Source organism: Ascaphus truei, unplaced genomic scaffold, assembly GCF_040206685.1.
Source record: "Ascaphus truei isolate aAscTru1 unplaced genomic scaffold, aAscTru1.hap1 HAP1_SCAFFOLD_1454, whole genome shotgun sequence".
NCBI lineage: Eukaryota > Metazoa > Chordata > Amphibia > Anura > Ascaphidae > Ascaphus > Ascaphus truei.
This window is the reverse complement of record NW_027454339.1, coordinates 64151-84989: the sequence shown is the minus strand read 5'-3', so window position 1 is coordinate 84989 and position 20839 is coordinate 64151. Positions and strand designations below refer to the sequence as shown.

Below are 20839 nucleotides of genomic sequence, written 5' to 3'. Positions count from 1 at the left end.
ACACACACAGGGAGAGACACACAGAGACACGAGAGAGAGAGACACACACACACAGGGAGAGACACACACAGAGACACGAGAGAGAGAGAGAGAGAGAGAGAGGAGAGAGACACACACAGAGAGAGACACACACAGAGACACGAGAGAGAGACGCACACACAGGGAGAGACACACACAGAGATACGAGAGAGAGAGAGACACACACAGGGAGAGACACACACAGAGACACGAGAGAGAGAGACGCACACACAGAGAGAGAGAGAGAGAGAGAGGCACACACACAGAGAGAGACACACACACAGAGAGAGACACACACACACAGAGAGAGAGAGAGAGGCGTGCAAAGCTAGTAATAACATCCTTACAATAGTACGAGTCGGTCAGGCGGGGGTCACTCGCAGGCCCTGTGGAAGATTGGATGTGGGGGCTGATACTTGGGGGCGTCAGGTTACGCTAATCCGGGTTATTAATGCAACCGACACTAATTGCGCAGGCCGCCACCATCCTGACAATGCTCTTCTCATCCTCACCCTCCATCTTTCTTTCACCCGCCTCTCTCTCTCTATCCCTCACCCTCCATCTTCCTTTCACCCGCCTCTCTCTCTCTATCCCTCACCCTCCATCTTCCTTTCACCCGCCTCCTCTCTCTCTATCCCTCACCCTCCATCTTCCTTTCACCCGCCTCTCTCTCTCTATCCCTCACCCTCCATCTTCCTTTCACCCGCCTCTCTCTCTCTATCCCTCACCCTCCATCTTTCTTTCACCCGCCTCTCTCTCTCTATCCCTGTGCAGGGGCGGGCAGGTGGTGCTGCCAGACGGGTCACGGATGGGTATGTGGAGGACGGGACCCCCTGCGGCCCCAACATGATGTGCCTGGACCGCCGCTGCCTCCCCGCAGCGTCGTTCAACTTCAGCTCCTGCCCCGGCGTCTGGAACGGGGGCGTCTGCTCGGACCACGGGGTACGGCAGAGAGGGGGGGGAGAGAGAGGGGGAGAGAGAGAGAGAGGGGAGAGAGAGAGAGAGGGGGAGAGAGAGAGAGGGGAGAGAGAGAGAGAGGGGAGAGAGAGAGAGGGGGGGAGAGAGAGAGAGGGGGGAGAGAGAGAGAGGGGGGAGAGAGAGAGAGGGGGGAGAGAGGAGAGAGGGGCGGAGAGAGAGAGAGGGGCGAGAGAGAGGAGAGGGGCGAGAGAGAGGGGCGAGAGAGAGGGGCGAGAGAGAGAGAGGGGCTAGAGAGAGAGAGGGGCGAGAGAGAGAGAGGGGCGAGAGAGAGAGAGGGGCGAGAGAGAGAGGAGGGGCGAGGAGAGAGGAGAGGGGGGGGAGAGAGAGAGGGGGGGAGAGAGAGAGGGGGGGGAGAGAGAGAGAGGGGGGGGAGAGAGAGAGAGGGGGGGGGAGAGAGAGAGAAGGGGGGGGAGAGAGAGAGGGGGGGGCAGAGAGAGAGGGGGGGCAGAGAGAGAGGGGGGGGGCAGAGAGAGAGGGGGCAGAGAGAGAGGGGGGCAGAGAGAGAGGGGGGCAGAGAGAGAGGGGGGGCAGAGAGAGAGGGCGGGGGGAAGAGAGAGAGGGGGGATGGGGGCAGAGAGAGAGGGGGGGGCAGAGAGAGAGGGGGGGCAGAGAGAGAGGGGGGGGCAGAGAGAGAGGGGGGGGGCAGAGAGAGAGAGGGGGGGGGCAGAGCGAGGGGGGGAGAGGGGGCAGAGAGAGAGGGGCAGAGAGAGAGGGGGCAGAGAGAGAGAGGGGGCAGAGAGAGAGAGGGGGCAGAGAGAGAGAGGGGGCAGAGGAGAGAGAGGGGGCAGAGAGAGAGAGGGGGCAGAGAGAGAGAGGGGGCAGAGAGAGAGAGGGGGCAGAGAGAGAGAGGGGGCAGAGAGAGGGAGAGGGGGAGAGAGAAAGAGAGAGAGGGGGGGGAGAGAAGGGTGGGTGAAGGGGGGGAAAGACTATGGAGAGAGAGAGAGAGAGAGAATATGGCTAGAGAGAATGGCGAGAGAGAGAATGGTGAGAGAGAGAGGAGTGTTTAGAACAAGAGGTCGGTCTCTGAAGTTGGAGGAAAATGGGAGAAAAGATTTCTTCTTGAAAAAGTGGTGGTTTCATGGAACCGCCGCCCAGCAGGGGTGATAGGGGCCAGTGCAGTGAGGGAATTCGAATATTTTTGAGATGGACACAAGGCTAGATCCTACATATGAAAGAAAAACAATGATCTAATGCGTGTCTGAGGTCTCCCGGCAGAGCAGAGAATGGGCAGAATGGTGTCAGGAAGGGATTCTTATGTGCCGTCAAAATTCAACATTTCTATGGCTTCAAAATACTCCATCTTACTTCATCCTGTTTCTGCAACGTATTGCCGGCCGCTCCGGCCTTCATGGGGTTAAAGCAGCCTGCCCTTTTATCATGTGACATGGAGAATCCAACGTCTGTCTCTGTCCGGCACATGCTGGCGCCCGACCGTCCGTGTGATTACCCCCCGGAGTGCCTTACCGATGTATTCCCTTCCTGTATTGACCTCTACCACCTCTGCTGGGCGGCTGTTCCACGGATCCACCACCCTGTCTGCAAAGAAGCACTTCCTCACATTTACCCCCCCCCCCCCCCGAGGCTCCCAACCTCCCGTGTCAAGAGAACGACCTCTTCTCTGCCCCGGGAAACGTGCTTCCCTCCTGTAACTTTGTTGAAACCCTCGATGCGTTTGACAGTTTCTATCGTATCCTCCTGACAGAATTCGCCAAGCGTCCCCCCCCCCCCCCCCGCCACTTACCGCTGACACACTCATTTCGTGGTTCCCCTCGTGGGCCCGTGTTTGATAAGCAGTACTAACAAAAAACAAAGAAGCCCAAAGCTACATCCAATATGACAAAAATACACAGTGAAATACCTACATATCCCTTGACAAAAGGGTCATTTAATTAAACCCTTTGCCCAAAGCGTATAAGCCTGCAAGCCACTTTCAAGGCATGACCACATATTGCAGGTCCTAACACTACCTGATTAAAATTCTTATTTACCTCTATAATTAGAGGAAGGACGGTCCTGGCATTGAACCTGTCACAACCAGCTACATGTCAAAGAAAGAACTGCTTACTTGGACAGTGTGGAGGGGCGAGCTTAACCCCTGGGAGGGAGGAGCCACTGACCTCCCATACAGCTGAGACAGCTGGACACAGTTAATAAACACACAGATACCTAGCAAGCTCTAAAAAGAACCCCCAAATTACCACACAATATATGTATATGTGTCAATTGGAGTGCTAGTGGCGTTGCTAAATGTATACAACAAAGAACCCCAAAGCTTCATCCAATATGACACAAATACACTGTGATATACCTATATATATCTCTTGAAAAAAGGGTCATTTAGCCTGCGAGCCACTTCAAGGCATGAGCATACTATCGCAGGTCCTAGCACTACCTGATTAAAGTTCTAAGCAGTGCTAAGCCATCAAAGCACCTTGTGGGCACCTTCACTCGAATTCCGCCTTAGCACCGCTTAGTAAAAATGGCTTCTTTCGTGTCAGCGGGCAGGGGCGGGGAACACTGCATTCAAAAGGTTCCCACTTCAAAGGTGGGTAACTTTACCACTATGCATAATGTATCGTTGCTGATTGGATGTGAGAAGGACCTATGCCATGGGTGTGTGCCCGTTGAAGACGTGTGCCCGCCAGCCAGCCACTTTGGTTAAGAGTAATGCGCGCAGTGAACGGAACACGCGCCCACTCCCGTCTGTTGTTCCCCTGACTGACGCGCTCGTCTCTTCCCAGGTCTGCAGCAACGAGGGGAAGTGCATCTGTCAACCGGACTGGACAGGAAAAGACTGCAGTGTGCACGACCCCCTGCCGGTGCCGAAACCCACCGGGGTGGGAGAGAAGCACAAAGGTACTGCCCTCCTGTGTATACATATATATATATATTCCACAACTTTGTGTGTGATATAGATCATCTTCATCCCGTGTCTCCCCACTGCTGGATGATGCCTCCCCAGTGATCTCCCAGGTCCTGCGGTTACAGCCTCTCTTCTCCACGTCGCTCCCACACATTCCCTCATCCCATCCTCTCCAGCCCGTGTCTCCCCACTGCTGGATGAAGTCTCCCCAGTGATCTCCCAGGTCCTGCGGTTACAGCCTCTCTTCTCCACGTCGCTCCCGCACATTCCCTCATCCCATCCTCTCCAGCCCGTGTCTCCCCACTGCTGGATGAAGCCTCTCCAGTGATCTCCCAGGTCCTGCGGTTACAGCCTCTCTTCTCCACGTCGCTCCCACACATTCCCTCATCCCATCCTCTCCAGCCCGTGTCTCCCCACTGCTGGATGAAGCCTCCCCAGTGATCCCCCAGGTCCTGCGGTTACAGCCTCTCTTCTCCACGTCGCTCCCACACATTCCCTCATCCCATCCTCTCCTGCCCGTGTCTCCCCACTGCTGGATGAAGCATCCCCAGTGATCTCCCAGGTCCTGCGGTTACAGCCTCTCTTCTCCACGTCGCTCCCACACATTCCCTCATCCCATCCTCTCCAGCCCGTGTCTCCCCACTGCTGGATGAAGCCTCCCCAGTGATCTCCCAGGTCCTGCGGTTACAGCCTCTCTTCTCCACGTCGCTCCCACACATTCCCTCATCCCATCCTCCCCAGCCTGTGTCTCCCCACTGCTGGATGAAGCCTCCCCAGTGATCCCCCAGGTCCTACGGGTACAGCCTCTCTTCTCCACGTCGCTCCCACACATTCCCTCATCCCATCCTCTCCCGCCCGTGTCTCCCCACTGCTGGATGAAGCCTCCCCAGTGATCTCCCAGGTCCTGCGGTTACAGCCTCTTCTCCACGTCGCTCCCACACATTCCCGCATCCCATCCTCTCCAGCCCGTGTCTCCCCACTGCTGGATGAAGCCTCCCCAGTGATCTCCCAGGTCCTGCGGTTACAGCCTCTCTTCTCCACGTCGCTCCCACACATTCCCTCATCCCATCCTCTCCAGCCCGTGTCTCCCCACTGCTGGATGAAGTCTCCCCAGTGATCAACCAGGTCCTGTGGTTACAGCCTCTCTTCTCCACGTCGCTCCCACACATTCCCTCATCCCATCCTCTCCAGCCTGTGTCTCCCCACTGCTGGATGAAGCCTCCCCAGTGATCTCCCAGGTCCTGCGGTTACAGCCTCTCTTCTCCACGTCGCTCCCACACATTCCCTCATCCCATCCTCTCCTGCCCGTGTCTCCCCACTGCTGGATGAAGCATCCCCAGTGATCTCCCAGGTCCTGCGGTTACAGCCTCTCTTCTCCACGTCGCTCCCACACATTCCCTCATCCCATCCTCTCCAGCCCGTGTCTCCCCACTGCTGGATGAAGCCTCCCCAGTGATCTCCCAGGTCCTGCGGTTACAGCCTCTCTTCTCCACGTCGCTCCCACACATTCCCTCATCCCATCCTCTCCAGCCTGTGTCTCCCCACTGCTGGATGAAGCCTCCCCAGTGATCTCCCAGGTCCTGCGGTTACAGCCTCTCTTCTCCACGTCGCTCCCACACATTCCCTCATCCCATCCTCTCCAGCCCCTGTCTCCCCACTGCTGGATGAAGCCCCCCCAGTGATCTCCCAGGTCCTGCGGTTACAGCCTCTCTTCTCCACGTCGCCCCCACACATTCCCTCATCCCATCCTCTCCAGCCCGTGTCTCCCCACTGCTGGATGAAGCCTCCCCAGTGATCTCCCAGGTCCTGCGGTTACAGCCTCTCCACGTCGCTCCCACACATTCCCTCATCCCATCCTCTCCAGCCCGTGTCTCCCCACTGCTGGATGAAGCCTCCCCAGTGATCTCCCAGGATCACCCTAGTGAATCCGCTACTGCCTCTTCTTCCCACCTCCTCATTCCCCTGCCGTCTCTCTCTCCCCTCGTCTTCTTCTCCATTTTTTGCTTGGATATGGCCATATTTGCCCCTTACACCCCAATTAAAGGGTGTCTACACGTGTGTGTGTGTGTGTGTGTATATATATCTCGCTACACTCCTCTTCGCTCAAGCCAAGGATGCCTCCTCTTTGCACCTCTTACCTCTACTGCTCTCTCCCGTCCCAAGCCGTTTTCCACTCTTCCCTCCCTACGCTCTTCCACTCAACGTTCTACAAGCACCTTCTCTTTCCATGTGTAACCCCCAGCTGGCAATCCCCCTCTTAAAAGGATTCACTCCTACACTGCTGACTCCAGAGGCACTTAAGCTCTCCGACTTGCTCTTTTAAACATGCACCTTTCCTCCTACTGTGTGCAAGTCTCCCAATATACCTCTTAGATTGTAAGCTCTTCGGGGCAGGTTCTTCTCCCTTGGCCTTATGTTGACGTGTGCTTCACAACGTTGGCTAAATTCCTCTTATGTCTCCCTTACCCCAGGTCCCAGTGGCACCAACATCATCATTGGGTCCATCGCTGGAGGACTCCTTATCGGCGCCATCGTACTGGGAGGAACTGGATGGGGTTTCAAGTAAGAACACGGCCTGCTTCCCACCTACTCACACCTGAAGGTCAAGGGGCCGAGTTTACCAAACGTTGCTAGGCCATAAGAGTCCATCCGGTGCTAGAAGACGCCTTATGGGGCATTCGCTCGAATGGGTCACAAGGCGTCTTCCGGCGTTGGAAGGTGTCTTCTGGAATAGCCCGAGTGCCGTGTTTGCCAGCCGTGACGCACCTTGCCGCCCATTGAAGTGGAAGTGTCCTGCTCAATGCCGTAAGGAGTGGACACTGAGCCTAAAACAGGAACCTACTCCGGCCACATACACTGTAATTACCATCTTATAGGGTACTCAAGTGTCCCTTTTGGGTGATACTTTTTTTTGTGGGGGGGGGATCAGTGGACAAGGTTATTTGTGGTCCCTTAGAGAGACCTATAAAACACAGGGTTAAATTCTATATATGTATCTCTAACACAACAGCGCCCCTCTGGCTTACAGAAGGCAAACTTGTCCTGGTCATATTGTCGGTGGGAATACTGGTGAAGAAATGACCAGGTCTTCTATAAAAAATAAATCGAGCTGACGTCGTTATATTTCACATTGACACCGTCTCGGTCCTATCCAAAGCCGTCTTGGCAAAAGGTCCCGGACAGGACTGCAACGTTGACAATCTGAACTAATACCACATAAGCTTTGGCTATCCATCTGAGATATATATATATATATATATATATATATTTGAAAAATTACGTCAAAATGGGCGTTGAGAATTTGGACCACGTAGTCAATCTGTACTTTGTACCATGAGCCATCTTCCCTGTCCCAGGCTTGAATCTGCGAGCTGTAGGGAAGCCACGTAATTAATTGCGCAAGAAGCCCAAAGTGGCCCGCCGGTTGGGTTCTCTCTTGCAGGTCGCCACCCAGAATCCTTGTCTGCAGCTTAAACCCCTTGGGACGATGTTCTAACGCAGGCGTTCCCAACGCCAATCCGCAAGAAGCCCCCAACGGGTCACGGATTAAGGATATCCCGGCTTCGGAACTGGTGGCTCAATCAGTGGCTCGGTCATTTTGGCCGCGCCACCTGTGTCGAAGCCGGGATGTCCTTAAAACTGGACCTGTTGTGGGGGGTGCTGATTCTTGAGGACTGGAGTTGGCTTGAAACTAAACCTGCTGGGGGGTTCTTGGGGACTGGAGTTGGCTTGAAACTGGACCTGTTGGGGGGGTTCTTGAGGACTGGAGTTGGCTTGAAACTGGACCTGTTGGGGGGTTCTTGAGGAGTGGAGTTGGCTTGAAACTGGACCTGGCGGGGTTCTGGAGGACTGGAGTTGGGAACCGCTGGTCTGACGCATGCAGAGGTTCTGCTGCCCCATTAATGGTCTCTTCTCTCTCCTTTGTCTTTCTTCTCCGCCTGGGAAGGAATATCCGAAGAGGAAGGTACAGACAAGCGCAGTATAATTGGCCTCCTCCATCCCTCTGCAACTCGTTGTCCATCACAGCCATCTATTGCATGAGCTTACGCAGTGGGGCAAGAGGGACCACCCAACCCGCTCCCTAGCATGCTGCCCACCCCTCTAACCTGCCTTCTCTACACAGTAGTAGATACATGGCTGGATTGACCGGCCGGGGGGTTGACTCCCACCCCGACACTGGAGAGGTTGCGCTGTGTAGTCCGTGTCCCTAGACACTCCCAGCCCCTTCTGCCTGGACAAAGTGTAACGTCCAGAAGACGCGCAACGCCACACTCTTGGCTGATTAATGGCCTGTGAGGCCCAGTCCCCCAGCCTCTAAACAACGGGTGATAGCCAAGGTCGCAGCCCGTGATAGCCAAGGTCGCAGCCTGTGATAGCCAAGGTCATAGCCTCCAGCAGCGCTTTCTATTGGCTTCCATTAAGGAGACCCTAGACTATGACGGTAGATATGACCCTGTCTGCCCGGTAATCTATCTGCTGTAAAACCCGCCGACCTTATTTGATCCTTGGGGGCTTTTCTGTTGAGGATATCCCACGCCTTGCTAACCTCCCTTACAGTGGTAGCCTCTACCCACCTCTGCTGGGAGGCTGTTCAACGAATCCACCACCCTTCCCATGAAGAAGTCCTTCCTCCTAGTTCTCCTGTGCCTCCCACCCTCCAGGGCGTGACCTCTTGATCTCGATCTCGATCGTCTCTTTCCCCCTCTTGTACCTTGATATACGTGAAGGTTTCCGAACATAACCCCCCCCCCCCCCCCTATCCATGTTCTCCGTGCCTCTGCCCATCAGTCTTTCCCGATACGCCAGCTGTACTTTTCTGGTCAAGCCCTTTGGAGGCCTCTGATGGGTAGACGGAGGGCAGCTTTGGAACACTGGGGTCCTACTTGGCACTGCTGCAGATTGTAGCATTTTTCATTTTAGGATGATCCCAAAGATGACTCGTTGCTTTAACCCCCTACAGAGGAGAGACACCAAACCATAAACGTGGTCAACAAAAGGGGTTTCAATGGGCCACCCCTTTGCTTTGCTCTTACCTGCTTCCCTGTCTCTTTCTCACCTGACCTACCCCTCTATACCTCTCCAAATTTGCCCCTTATAATTTGATGGATTGCACTTGTTTAATACCTTCTAAGTTGAATGCTTACCCCCTTTTTTTTTTTTAAACATGGGTGTGGACCCGGGGGGTCTCCGGACCGGAATTGCGTTCATTTCAGCTGCATGGACCCCCCTGATACCCAAGAGACTTTACCCGGGAAGGTGCCGCCGGCTACTCCGCGGTTGTTTAAATCCCGCCGCGTGGCGCGGGCCCGATAGGAAACCGCGACGGAAGCCGGTTTAGAAAAAAAAACTTCTTTTACGTTGGATTCGGATACAAAAAAGGGGCGTTGGTCGCCCCAAGGCGCGACGCCTTAAAACGCGTCGGAAACATGGAGTAGCTCTCCGGCCCGCCAAAAGACCACTACGAGGGGAAAACTCACGTAAAGAGGGAGAACAAAATTCGACCAATTGCAGCCAAACAGTCCCACGTCCCGTCACTCATCCAGTTGGCCGGACCCAAGGAAGGCGGCGAGTAGAAAGTCCGAATCTCAATGTAGTTAGTTGGAAGGTTAACCCAACCGTGGAGGCAACCATGATCGTCAACGTATCTAGCCTCCACGATGCCGACCCTGGATCAGGGGCGGCCAGCTCCAGACCTTCGAGGGCCATCCGAAAGGTCAGGTTTTCAGGATATCCCTGCTTCAGCACAGGCAACCTGGCCTGTTGGTGGCCCTTGAGGATAAGGAGTGGCCCTCTCGGCCTTGGAATGGTTGAACCTGCCCGAAGAGTCCAAGGTCTGCGTCATGGAGGCGTGAAGATGGGCTAACTTGTCGGCCTCAAACGTTGATGGACCTCTACAGGTTCCACGGTGGGGTTTACCTTCCAACTCACTACATTTGAGATTTGGACTTCCTACTTCTAGTCTTCCGCCTTCCGTGGGCTCCAGCCGCCTGGGTAAGTGACGGCTCGTGGGACTTGTTTGCTGTACGTAATTGTTTGGTTTGGAATTTTTGTCTCTTGGTTGGGGATTTGACCGCACTTGTTGTGTTTTGTCTTTTTGACGCGCTGGAGATCAACGGTGTTTTTCTGTGGCATATTTGGGGCTGTGGGGAAAGCCCAGTTCTCCGTGAACCGGGACCCTTTACAAATCCTGTTTGCTCTGTTTCTATTTATTTGAAGTGCTGTGCGGTCCTCCATATGTTGCACTTAACCATGTCACTGCCATTAGTACACTTTGTCCCTAGGAGAGACTGACCCCTTAACCATGTCACTGCCATTAGTACACTTTGTCCATAGGAGACACTGACCCCTTAACCATGTCACTGCCATTAGTACACTTTGTCCCTAGGAGAGACTGACCCCTTAACCATGTCACTGCCATTAGTACACTTTGTCCATAGGAGACACTGACCCCTTAACCATGTCACTGCCATTAGTACACTTTGCCCCTAGGAGGGACTGACCCCTTAACCCCGTCACTGCCATTAGTACACTTTGTCCCTAGGAGAGACTGACCCCTTAACCATGTCACTGCCATTAGTACACTTTGTCCATAGGAGACACTGACCCCTTAACCCTGTCACTGCCATTAGTACACTTTGTCCCTAGGAGAGACTGACCCCTTAACCATGTCACTGCCATTAGTACACTTTGCCCCTAGGAGGGACTGACCCCTTAACCATGTCACTGCCATTAGTACACTTTGTCCCTAGGAGAGACTGACCCCTTAACCATGTCACTGCCATTAGTACACTTTGTCCATAGGAGACACTGTCCCCTTAACCATGTCACTGCCATTAGTACACGTTGCTCCTAGGAGAGACTGACCCCTTAACCATGTCACTGCCATTAGTACACGTTGCTCCTAGGAGAGACTGACCCCTTAACCCTGTCACTACCATTAGTACACTTTGCCCCTAGGAGACACTGACCCCTTAACCATGTCACTGCCATTAGTACACTTTGCTCCTAGGAGAGACTGACCCCTTAACCATGTCACTGCCATTAGTACACTTTGCCCCTGAGAGGGTCTGTCCCCTTAACCATGTCACTGCCATTAGTACACTTTGCCCCTAGGAGACACTGACCCCTTAACCCTGTCACTACCATTAGTACACTTTGCTCCTAGGAGGGACTGACCCCTTAACCCTGTCACTGCCATTAGTACACTTTGCCCCTAGGAGGGACTGACCCCTTAACCATGTCACTGCCATTAGTACACTTTGTCCCTAGGAGAGACTGACCCCTTAACCCTGTCACTGCCATTAGTACACTTTGCTCCTTGGAGAGACTGATCCCTTAACCATGTCACTGCCATTAGTACACTTTGCCCCTAGGACTGACCCCTTAACCCTGTCACTGCCATTAGTACACTTTGCCCCTAGGAGGGACTGACCCCTTAACCATGTCACTGCCATTAGTACACTTTGCCCCTAGGAGGGACTGACCCCTTAACCCTGTCACTGCCATTAGTACACTTTGCCCCTAGGAGGGACTGACCCCTTAACCATGTCACTGCCATTAGTACACTTTGTCCCTAGGAGAGACTGACCCCTTAACCCTGTCACTGCCATTAGTACACTTTGCCCCTAGGAGGGACTGACCCCTTAACCATGTCACTGCCATTAGTACACTTTGCCCCTAGGAGGGACTGATCCCTTAACCCTGTCACTGCCATTAGTACACTTTGCCCCTAGGAGGGACTGACCCCTTAACCCTGTCACTGCCATTAGTACACTTTGCCCCTAGGAGGGACTGATCCCTTAACCCTGTCACTGCCATTAGTACACTTTGCCCCTAGGAGAGACTGATCCCTTAACCATGTCACTGCCATTAGTACACTTTGCCCCTAGGAGGGACTGATCCCTTAACCCTGTCACTGCCATTAGTACACTTTGCCCCTAGGAGGGACTGACCCCTTAACCCTGTCACTGCCATTAGTACACTTTGCCCCTAGGAGGGACTGATCCCTTAACCATGTCACTGCCATTAGTACACTTTGCCCCTAGGAGGGACTGACCCCTTAACCCTGTCACTGCCATTAGTACAATTTGCCCCTAGGAGGGACTGACCCCTTAACCATGTCACTGCCATTAGCACACTTTGCTCCTAGGAGAGACTGATCCCTTAACCATGTCACTGCCATTAGTACACTTTGCCCCTAGGAGGGACTGACCCCTTAACCCTGTCACTGCCATTAGTACACTTTGCTCCTAGGAGAGACTGACCCCTTAACCATGTCACTGCCATTAGTACACTTTGCCCCTAGGAGGGACTGACCCCTTAACCATGTCACTGCCATTAGCACACTTTGCCCCTAGGAGAGACTGACCCCTTAACCATGTCACTGCCATTAGTACACTTTGTCCCTAGGAGAGACTGACCCCTTAACCATGTCACTGCCATTAGTACACTTTGCCCCTAGGAGGGACTGACCCCTTAACCATGTCACTGCCATTAGTACACTTTGCCCCTAGGAGGGACTGACCCCTTAACCATGTCACTGCCATTAGTACACTTTGCCCCTAGGAGGGACTGACCCCTTAACCATGTCACTGCCATTAGTACACTTTGCCCCTAGGAGGGACTGACCCCTTAACCATGTCACTGCCATTAGCACACTTTGCCCCTAGGAGAGACTGACCCCTTAACCCTGTCACTGCCATTAGTACACTTTGCCCCTAGGAGGGACTGACCCCTTAACCCTGTCACTGCCATTAGTACACTTTGCCCCTAGGAGGGACTGACCCCTTAACCATGTCACTACCATTAGTACACTTTGTCCCTAGGAGAGACTGACCCCTTAACCATGTCACTGCCATTACTACACTTTGCCCCTAGGAGGGACTGACCCCTTAACCCTGTCACTGCCATTAGTACACTTTGCCCCTAGGAGGGACTGACCCCTTAACCCTGTCACTGCCATTAGTACACTTTGCCCCTAGGAGGGACTGACCCCTTAACCATGTCACTACCATTAGTACACTTTGTCCCTAGGAGAGACTGACCCCTTAACCATGTCACTACCATTAGTACACTTTGTCCCTAGGAGAGACTGATCCCTTAACCATGTCACTGCCATTAGTACACTTTGCCCCTAGGAGGGACTGACCCCTTAACCCTGTCACTGCCATTAGTACACTTTGCTCCTAGGAGAGACTGACCCCTTAACCATGTCACTGCCATTAGTACACTTTGCCCCTAGGAGGGACTGACCCCTTAACCATGTCACTGCCATTAGCACACTTTGCCCCTAGGAGAGACTGACCCCTTAACCATGTCACTGCCATTAGTACACTTTGTCCCTAGGAGAGACTGACCCCTTAACCATGTCACTGCCATTAGTACACTTTGCCCCTAGGAGGGACTGACCCCTTAACCATGTCACTGCCATTAGTACACTTTGCCCCTAGGAGGGACTGACCCCTTAACCATGTCACTGCCATTAGTACACTTTGCCCCTAGGAGGGACTGACCCCTTAACCATGTCACTGCCATTAGTACACTTTGCCCCTAGGAGGGACTGACCCCTTAACCATGTCACTGCCATTAGCACACTTTGCCCCTAGGAGAGACTGACCCCTTAACCCTGTCACTGCCATTAGTACACTTTGCCCCTAGGAGGGACTGACCCCTTAACCCTGTCACTGCCATTAGTACACTTTGCCCCTAGGAGGGACTGACCCCTTAACCATGTCACTGCCATTAGCACACTTTGCCCCTAGGAGAGACTGACCCCTTAACCATGTCACTGCCATTAGTACACTTTGTCCCTAGGAGAGACTGACCCCTTAACCATGTCACTGCCATTAGAACACTTTGCCCCTAGGAGGGACTGACCCCTTAACCCTGTCACTGCCATTAGTACACTTTGCTCCTTGGAGAGACTGATCCCTTAACCATGTCACTGCCATTAGTACACTTTGCCCCTAGGACTGACCCCTTAACCCTGTCACTGCCATTAGTACACTTTGCCCCTAGGAGGGACTGACCCCTTAACCATGTCACTGCCATTAGTACACTTTGCCCCTAGGAGGGACTGACCCCTTAACCCTGTCACTGCCATTAGTACACTTTGCCCCTAGGAGGGACTGACCCCTTAACCATGTCACTGCCATTAGTACACTTTGTCCCTAGGAGAGACTGACCCCTTAACCCTGTCACTGCCATTAGTACACTTTGCCCCTAGGAGGGACTGACCCCTTAACCATGTCACTGCCATTAGTACACTTTGCCCCTAGGAGGGACTGATCCCTTAACCCTGTCACTGCCATTAGTACACTTTGCCCCTAGGAGGGACTGACCCCTTAACCCTGTCACTGCCATTAGTACACTTTGCCCCTAGGAGGGACTGATCCCTTAACCCTGTCACTGCCATTAGTACACTTTGCCCCTAGGAGAGACTGATCCCTTAACCCTGTCACTGCCATTAGTACACTTTGCCCCTAGGAGGGACTGATCCCTTAACCCTGTCACTGCCATTAGTACACTTTGCCCCTAGGAGGGACTGACCCCTTAACCCTGTCACTGCCATTAGTACACTTTGCCCCTAGGAGGGACTGATCCCTTAACCATGTCACTGCCATTAGTACACTTTGCCCCTAGGAGGGACTGACCCCTTAACCCTGTCACTGCCATTAGTACACTTTGCCCCTAGGAGGGACTGACCCCTTAACCATGTCACTGCCATTAGCACACTTTGCCCCTAGGAGAGACTGATCCCTTAACCATGTCACTGCCATTAGTACACTTTGCCCCTAGGAGGGACTGACCCCTTAACCCTGTCACTGCCATTAGTACACTTTGCTCCTAGGAGAGACTGACCCCTTAACCATGTCACTGCCATTAGTACACTTTGCCCCTAGGAGGGACTGACCCCTTAACCATGTCACTGCCATTAGCACACTTTGCCCCTAGGAGAGACTGACCCCTTAACCATGTCACTGCCATTAGTACACTTTGTCCCTAGGAGAGACTGACCCCTTAACCATGTCACTGCCATTAGTACACTTTGCCCCTAGGAGGGACTGACCCCTTAACCATGTCACTGCCATTAGTACACTTTGCCCCTAGGAGGGACTGACCCCTTAACCATGTCACTGCCATTAGTACACTTTGCCCCTAGGAGGGACTGACCCCTTAACCATGTCACTGCCATTAGTACACTTTGCCCCTAGGAGGGACTGACCCCTTAACCCTGTCACTGCCATTAGTACACTTTGCCCCTAGGAGGGACTGACCCCTTAACCATGTCACTACCATTAGTACACTTTGTCCCTAGGAGAGACTGACCCCTTAACCATGTCACTGCCATTACTACACTTTGCCCCTAGGAGGGACTGACCCCTTAACCCTGTCACTGCCATTAGTACACTTTGCCCCTAGGAGGGACTGACCCCTTAACCCTGTCACTGCCATTAGTACACTTTGCCCCTAGGAGGGACTGACCCCTTAACCATGTCACTACCATTAGTACACTTTGTCCCTAGGAGAGACTGACCCCTTAACCATGTCACTACCATTAGTACACTTTGTCCCTAGGAGAGACTGATCCCTTAACCATGTCACTGCCATTAGTACACTTTGCCCCTAGGAGGGACTGACCCCTTAACCCTGTCACTGCCATTAGTACACTTTGCTCCTAGGAGAGACTGACCCCTTAACCATGTCACTGCCATTAGTACACTTTGCCCCTAGGAGGGACTGACCCCTTAACCATGTCACTGCCATTAGCACACTTTGCCCCTAGGAGAGACTGACCCCTTAACCATGTCACTGCCATTAGTACACTTTGTCCCTAGGAGAGACTGACCCCTTAACCATGTCACTGCCATTAGTACACTTTGCCCCTAGGAGGGACTGACCCCTTAACCATGTCACTGCCATTAGTACACTTTGCCCCTAGGAGGGACTGACCCCTTAACCATGTCACTGCCATTAGTACACTTTGCCCCTAGGAGGGACTGACCCCTTAACCATGTCACTGCCATTAGTACACTTTGCCCCTAGGAGGGACTGACCCCTTAACCATGTCACTGCCATTAGCACACTTTGCCCCTAGGAGAGACTGACCCCTTAACCCTGTCACTGCCATTAGTACACTTTGCCCCTAGGAGGGACTGACCCCTTAACCCTGTCACTGCCATTAGTACACTTTGCCCCTAGGAGGGACTGACCCCTTAACCATGTCACTACCATTAGTACACTTTGTCCCTAGGAGAGACTGACCCCTTAACCATGTCACTGCCATTACTACACTTTGCCCCTAGGAGGGACTGACCCCTTAACCCTGTCACTGCCATTAGTACACTTTGCCCCTAGGAGGGACTGACCCCTTAACCCTGTCACTGCCATTAGTACACTTTGCCCCTAGGAGGGACTGACCCCTTAACCATGTCACTACCATTAGTACACTTTGTCCCTAGGAGAGACTGACCCCTTAACCATGTCACTACCATTAGTACACTTTGTCCCTAGGAGAGACTGACCCCTTAACCATGTCACTGCCATTAGTACACTTTGCCCCTAGGAGGGACTGACCCCTTAACCATGTCACTGCCATTAGTACACTTTGCCCCTAGGAGGGACTGACCCCTTAACCCTGTCACTGCCATTAGTACACTTTGCCCCTAGGAGGGACTGACCCCTTAACCCTGTCACTGCCATTAGTACACTTTGCCCCTAGGAGGGACTGACCCCTTAACCCTGTCACTGCCATTAGTACACTTTGCCCCTAGGAGGGACTGACCCCTTAACCATGTCACTACCATTAGTACACTTTGTCCCTAGGAGAGACTGACCCCTTAACCATGTCACTGCCATTAGTACACTTTGCCCCTAGGAGGGACTGACCCCTTAACCCTGTCACTGCCATTAGTACACTTTGCCCCTAGGAGGGACTGACCCCTTAACCCTGTCACTGCCATTAGTACACTTTGCCCCTAGGAGGGACTGACCCCTTAACCATGTCACTACCATTAGTACACTTTGTCCCTAGGAGAGACTGACCCCTTAACCATGTCACTACCATTAGTACACTTTGTCCCTAGGAGAGACTGACCCCTTAACCATGTCACTGCCATTAGTACACTTTGCCCCTAGGAGGGACTGACCCCTTAACCATGTCACTGCCATTAGTACACTTTGCCCCTAGGAGGGACTGACCCCTTAACCCTGTCACTGCCATTAGTACACTTTGCCCCTAGGAGGGACTGACCCCTTAACCCTGTCACTGCCATTAGTACACTTTGCCCCTAGGAGGGACTGACCCCTTAACCATGTCACTACCATTAGTACACTTTGTCCCTAGGAGAGACTGACCCCTTAACCATGTCACTGCCATTAGTACACTTTGTCCCTAGGAGAGACTGACCCCTTAACCATGTCACTGCCATTAGTACACTTTGCCCCAGGAGAGACTGTCCCCTTAACCATGTCACTACCATTAGTACACTTTGTCCCTAGGAGAGACTGACCCCTTAACCATGTCACTACCATTAGTACACTTTGTCCCTAGGAGAGACTGACCCCTTAACCATGTCACTGCCATTAGTACACTTTGCCCCAGGAGAGACTGTCCCCTTAACCCTGTCACTGCCATTAGTACACTTTGCCCCTAGGAGGGACTGACCCCTTAACCATGTCACTGCCATTAGTACACTTTGCCCCTAGGAGGGACTGACCCCTTAACCATGTCACTGCCATTAGCACACTTTGCCCCTAGGAGAGACTGACCCCTTAACCCTGTCACTGCCATTAGTACACTTTGCCCCTAGGAGGGACTGACCCCTTAACCCTGTCACTGCCATTAGTACACTTTGCCCCTAGGAGGGACTGACCCCTTAACCATGTCACTACCATTAGTACACTTTGTCCCTAGGAGAGACTGACCCCTTAACCCTGTCACTGCCATTAGTACACTTTGCCCCTAGGAGGGACTGACCCCTTAACCCTGTCACTGCCATTAGTACACTTTGCCCCTAGGAGGGACTGACCCCTTAACCCTGTCACTGCCATTAGTACACTTTGCCCCTAGGAGGGACTGACCCCTTAACCATGTCACTACCATTAGTACACTTTGTCCCTAGGAGAGACTGACCCCTTAACCATGTCACTACCATTAGTACACTTTGTCCCTAGGAGAGACTGACCCCTTAACCATGTCACTGCCATTAGTACACTTTGCCCCTAGGAGGGACTGACCCCTTAACCCTGTCACTGACATTAGTACACTTTGCCCCTAGGAGAGACTGACCACTTAACCCTGTCACTGCCATTAGTACACTTTGCCCCTTGGAGAGACTGACCCCTTAACCATGTCACTGCCATTAGTACACTTTGCCCCTAGGAGGGACTGACCCCTTAACCATGTCACTGCCATTAGTACACTTTGCCCCTAGGAGAGACTGACCCCTTAACCATGTCACTGCCATTAGTACACTTTGCCCCTAGGAGAGACTGACCCCTTAACCATGTCACTGCCATTAGTACACTTTGCCCCTAGGAGGGACTGACCCCTTAACCATGTCACTGCCATTAGTACACTTTGCTCCTAGGAGAGACTGACCCCTTAACCATGTCACTGCCATTAGTACACTTTGCCCCTAGGAGAGACTGACCCCTTAACCATGTCACTGCCATTAGTACACTTTGCCCCTAGGAGATACTGACCCCTTAACCATGTCACTGCCATTAGTACACTTTGCCCTAGGAGAGACTGACCCCTTAACCATGTCACTGCCATTAGTACACTTTGCCCCTAGGAGAGACTGACCCCTTAACCATGTCACTGCCATTAGCACACTTTGCCCGTAGGAGGGACTGACCCCTTAACCATGTCACTGCCATTAGTACACTTTGCCCCTAGGAGGGACTGACCCCTTAACCATGTCACTGCCATTAGTACACTGTGGCCATAGTAGGGACTGACCCCTTTAACCCTTTGGGCGTCCCCAGGACGTAGTGCCTACATTGCGCCTGTTCTCCGGGGGGAGACGGCGTTCCCAGCACCACCTGAAACCCAGTTGAAATGGAAGACCCCTCTTCCCTTTCCGAATTAAGCGATGCCCCCGATAAAGTCGTCCACATGCTCTTCCGCTGCCCCCTCGCTGCCCTCTCGCCCGCCCCGCTGCCCTTGCCCCGTTATGACCTCCTTCCTCCTTGTGTGTTTCAGGTCGGGAGGTGGATAGGAGCGCAGGAATTTCGACACTCCGCTTTTTTTCGCTCTCTCTCTCTCCATTCTTCACTGTTCCTCTCTCGCTGCCAACACGCGTCTCCCAGGAGCTGTGAATCCAACCAACCAAGATAACGATTTAAACGGGGGCGGAAAACAAAAGACTTTCCGGAGATGACGCAAGACACGATCCTGGGATCTCGCGTCTTCTAGAACCGCCGATTTTTATAAACCGCGCCTCTCGCGTGACGGAAATGAAAACAGGGGGCCCGGGAGAGAGGGCTTCTCGGGAGGGGGCGGGGAAGCTTGGACACTGTCAGAGATCGTTGGAGGCCAGCGTCGGTTCCACCAGTGGTGGAAAGATGGGACGGAGAAGGCGGGTCAACTTAACCCCGTTTTCCTGCCCGGCGTTAGCCCGACAATGCTACATTGCGTAATCAAGCGCTTGTATTAAGCTGTTCTTGCAATAGGCTATTGCGTTTTCTCTCTACGGCGCTCAAATAAATATTCTCACTGCCATTGTCATCGCTCACATCGTAGTTGCACTAACCAAATACTGTAATAATATTGGTTGAGATAATTAGGGGTGGGTTTCACTTTTTTCCTTTCACGGATCTGTAGAGGGGGTAGGGAATTATTCACCGGCAGATGGGGCAGCAAGGTGTCACTTTGCCACCCTCTTTTCCCCCCAAATGGGTGAAGGTTGGCGTGGGCTGTAGGCGTTCTCCGTCTCCAGGCTGCCCCCGCAGACCAGATTTAAGGAATGATCAATGAGTTATCCAGGAACACAGCCGGTTATCCTGAAATGATAGCTTGGATGGGGTGTCCCAGAGTGCACTAAGGCTGCCTCTCACCTGCAGGCCCCAGGCAGGACTCTGTCGCCATCTTGTTTTGAACGTAATGTCCCAGGTTACTTCTGGGATCAACCAGTGGCCGCCCCTTTGGCTGCTTCCCTCCCTTCATGCCAGAGGGACGATTCTGTCATGGTGCTAAGGCAATGGGTCTCCTCCGTCCCCTGTACGGGAGGTGACCGCCTTCGCCTTGTCCCGTCTGCCCGTTGAAACGTTGGGACGATGCGGAGCTGGGACGGTGAAACTTAGTCAGGTTCTTTAATATCTCGCGACGAGAGGTGTATGCAAACCACCCCCCCCCCCCCCGGGGAACTCCGTCATCTCGCTCCCAGCACCGTGTGAATCTGCTTGGTCGGGTGGGGCCGCCGCCAGGCCTCAAGGGCCACCAACTGGTTAGGTTTTCAGGATATCCCTGCTTCGGCACAGGTGACAGTCAACGACTGCACCACCTGTGCTGAAGCAGGAATCTCCTGACCACCTGACCTGTTGGTGGCCCTTGAGGACTGGAGCTGGCCACTCCTGTGCCAGACGAACGGGACAACCCCAGTCTCGAGGTGGTGTATCTCATACCTAAATAACTAAACATTCGGCAGACGATACGGAGGAGGCTGAAGCTCGCGACACGTCCGCCTTCTTAGGACAGTTTTTCCATTTCCCAGAGTGGGTACAATTGTCTCCTGCATCTGAAGTAGGCGAACCTGCTGGCCCCCAGGCCTCAGCATCTATTAAACCCAGAGCATTGGGGGAGTCTTAAGTATTTGCGTTGGGTCCATCCAGACCATGAAGTAGATGGGGGAGTGGGAGACTCTTCTCAAGTCCCAAGTACTGCTGCTCAACTGTGTTCATAAACACTACACTACAGCATGCTACGTGTCCGAGGGGCGTTCCACCAGCCAACGATTCTAGGATGCTCTGCCGGTG

General features: G+C 53.2%; 1 protein-coding gene across 2 annotated transcripts; it reads left to right on the top strand.

Moving 5' to 3' along the window:
* The first annotated feature begins 757 nt into the window (after positions 1-757).
* On the top strand, positions 758-19592 carry LOC142475966 (disintegrin and metalloproteinase domain-containing protein 11-like). 2 transcript variants are annotated; one of them, XM_075581628.1, is made up of 5 exons: positions 758-960; positions 3738-3852; positions 6331-6421; positions 7806-7823; positions 19068-19592. In XM_075581628.1, the coding sequence occupies exons 1-5, from the start codon at positions 865-867 to the stop codon at positions 19081-19083; spliced, it is 336 nt and encodes a 111-aa protein (XP_075437743.1). In that variant the 5' UTR covers positions 758-864; the 3' UTR covers positions 19084-19592. The 2 variants fall into 2 exon arrangements, with proteins under 2 accessions (XP_075437743.1, XP_075437744.1); XM_075581629.1 differs by lacking the exon at positions 7806-7823 and having other exon boundaries at positions 759-960.
* Positions 19593-20839: the final 1247 nt, after the last annotated feature.

Coding starts and splice junctions, on each gene's coding strand:
- LOC142475966 (XM_075581628.1), top strand. CDS start 865: ATGATGTGCCTGGACCGCCGCTGCCTCCCCGCAGCGTCGTTCAACTTC. Junction 961..3,737: donor GCGTCTGCTCGGACCACGGG/GTACGGCAGAGA, acceptor GTCTCTTCCCAG/GTCTGCAGCAACGAGGGGAA. Junction 3,853..6,330: donor GGTGGGAGAGAAGCACAAAG/GTACTGCCCTCC, acceptor CCCTTACCCCAG/GTCCCAGTGGCACCAACATC.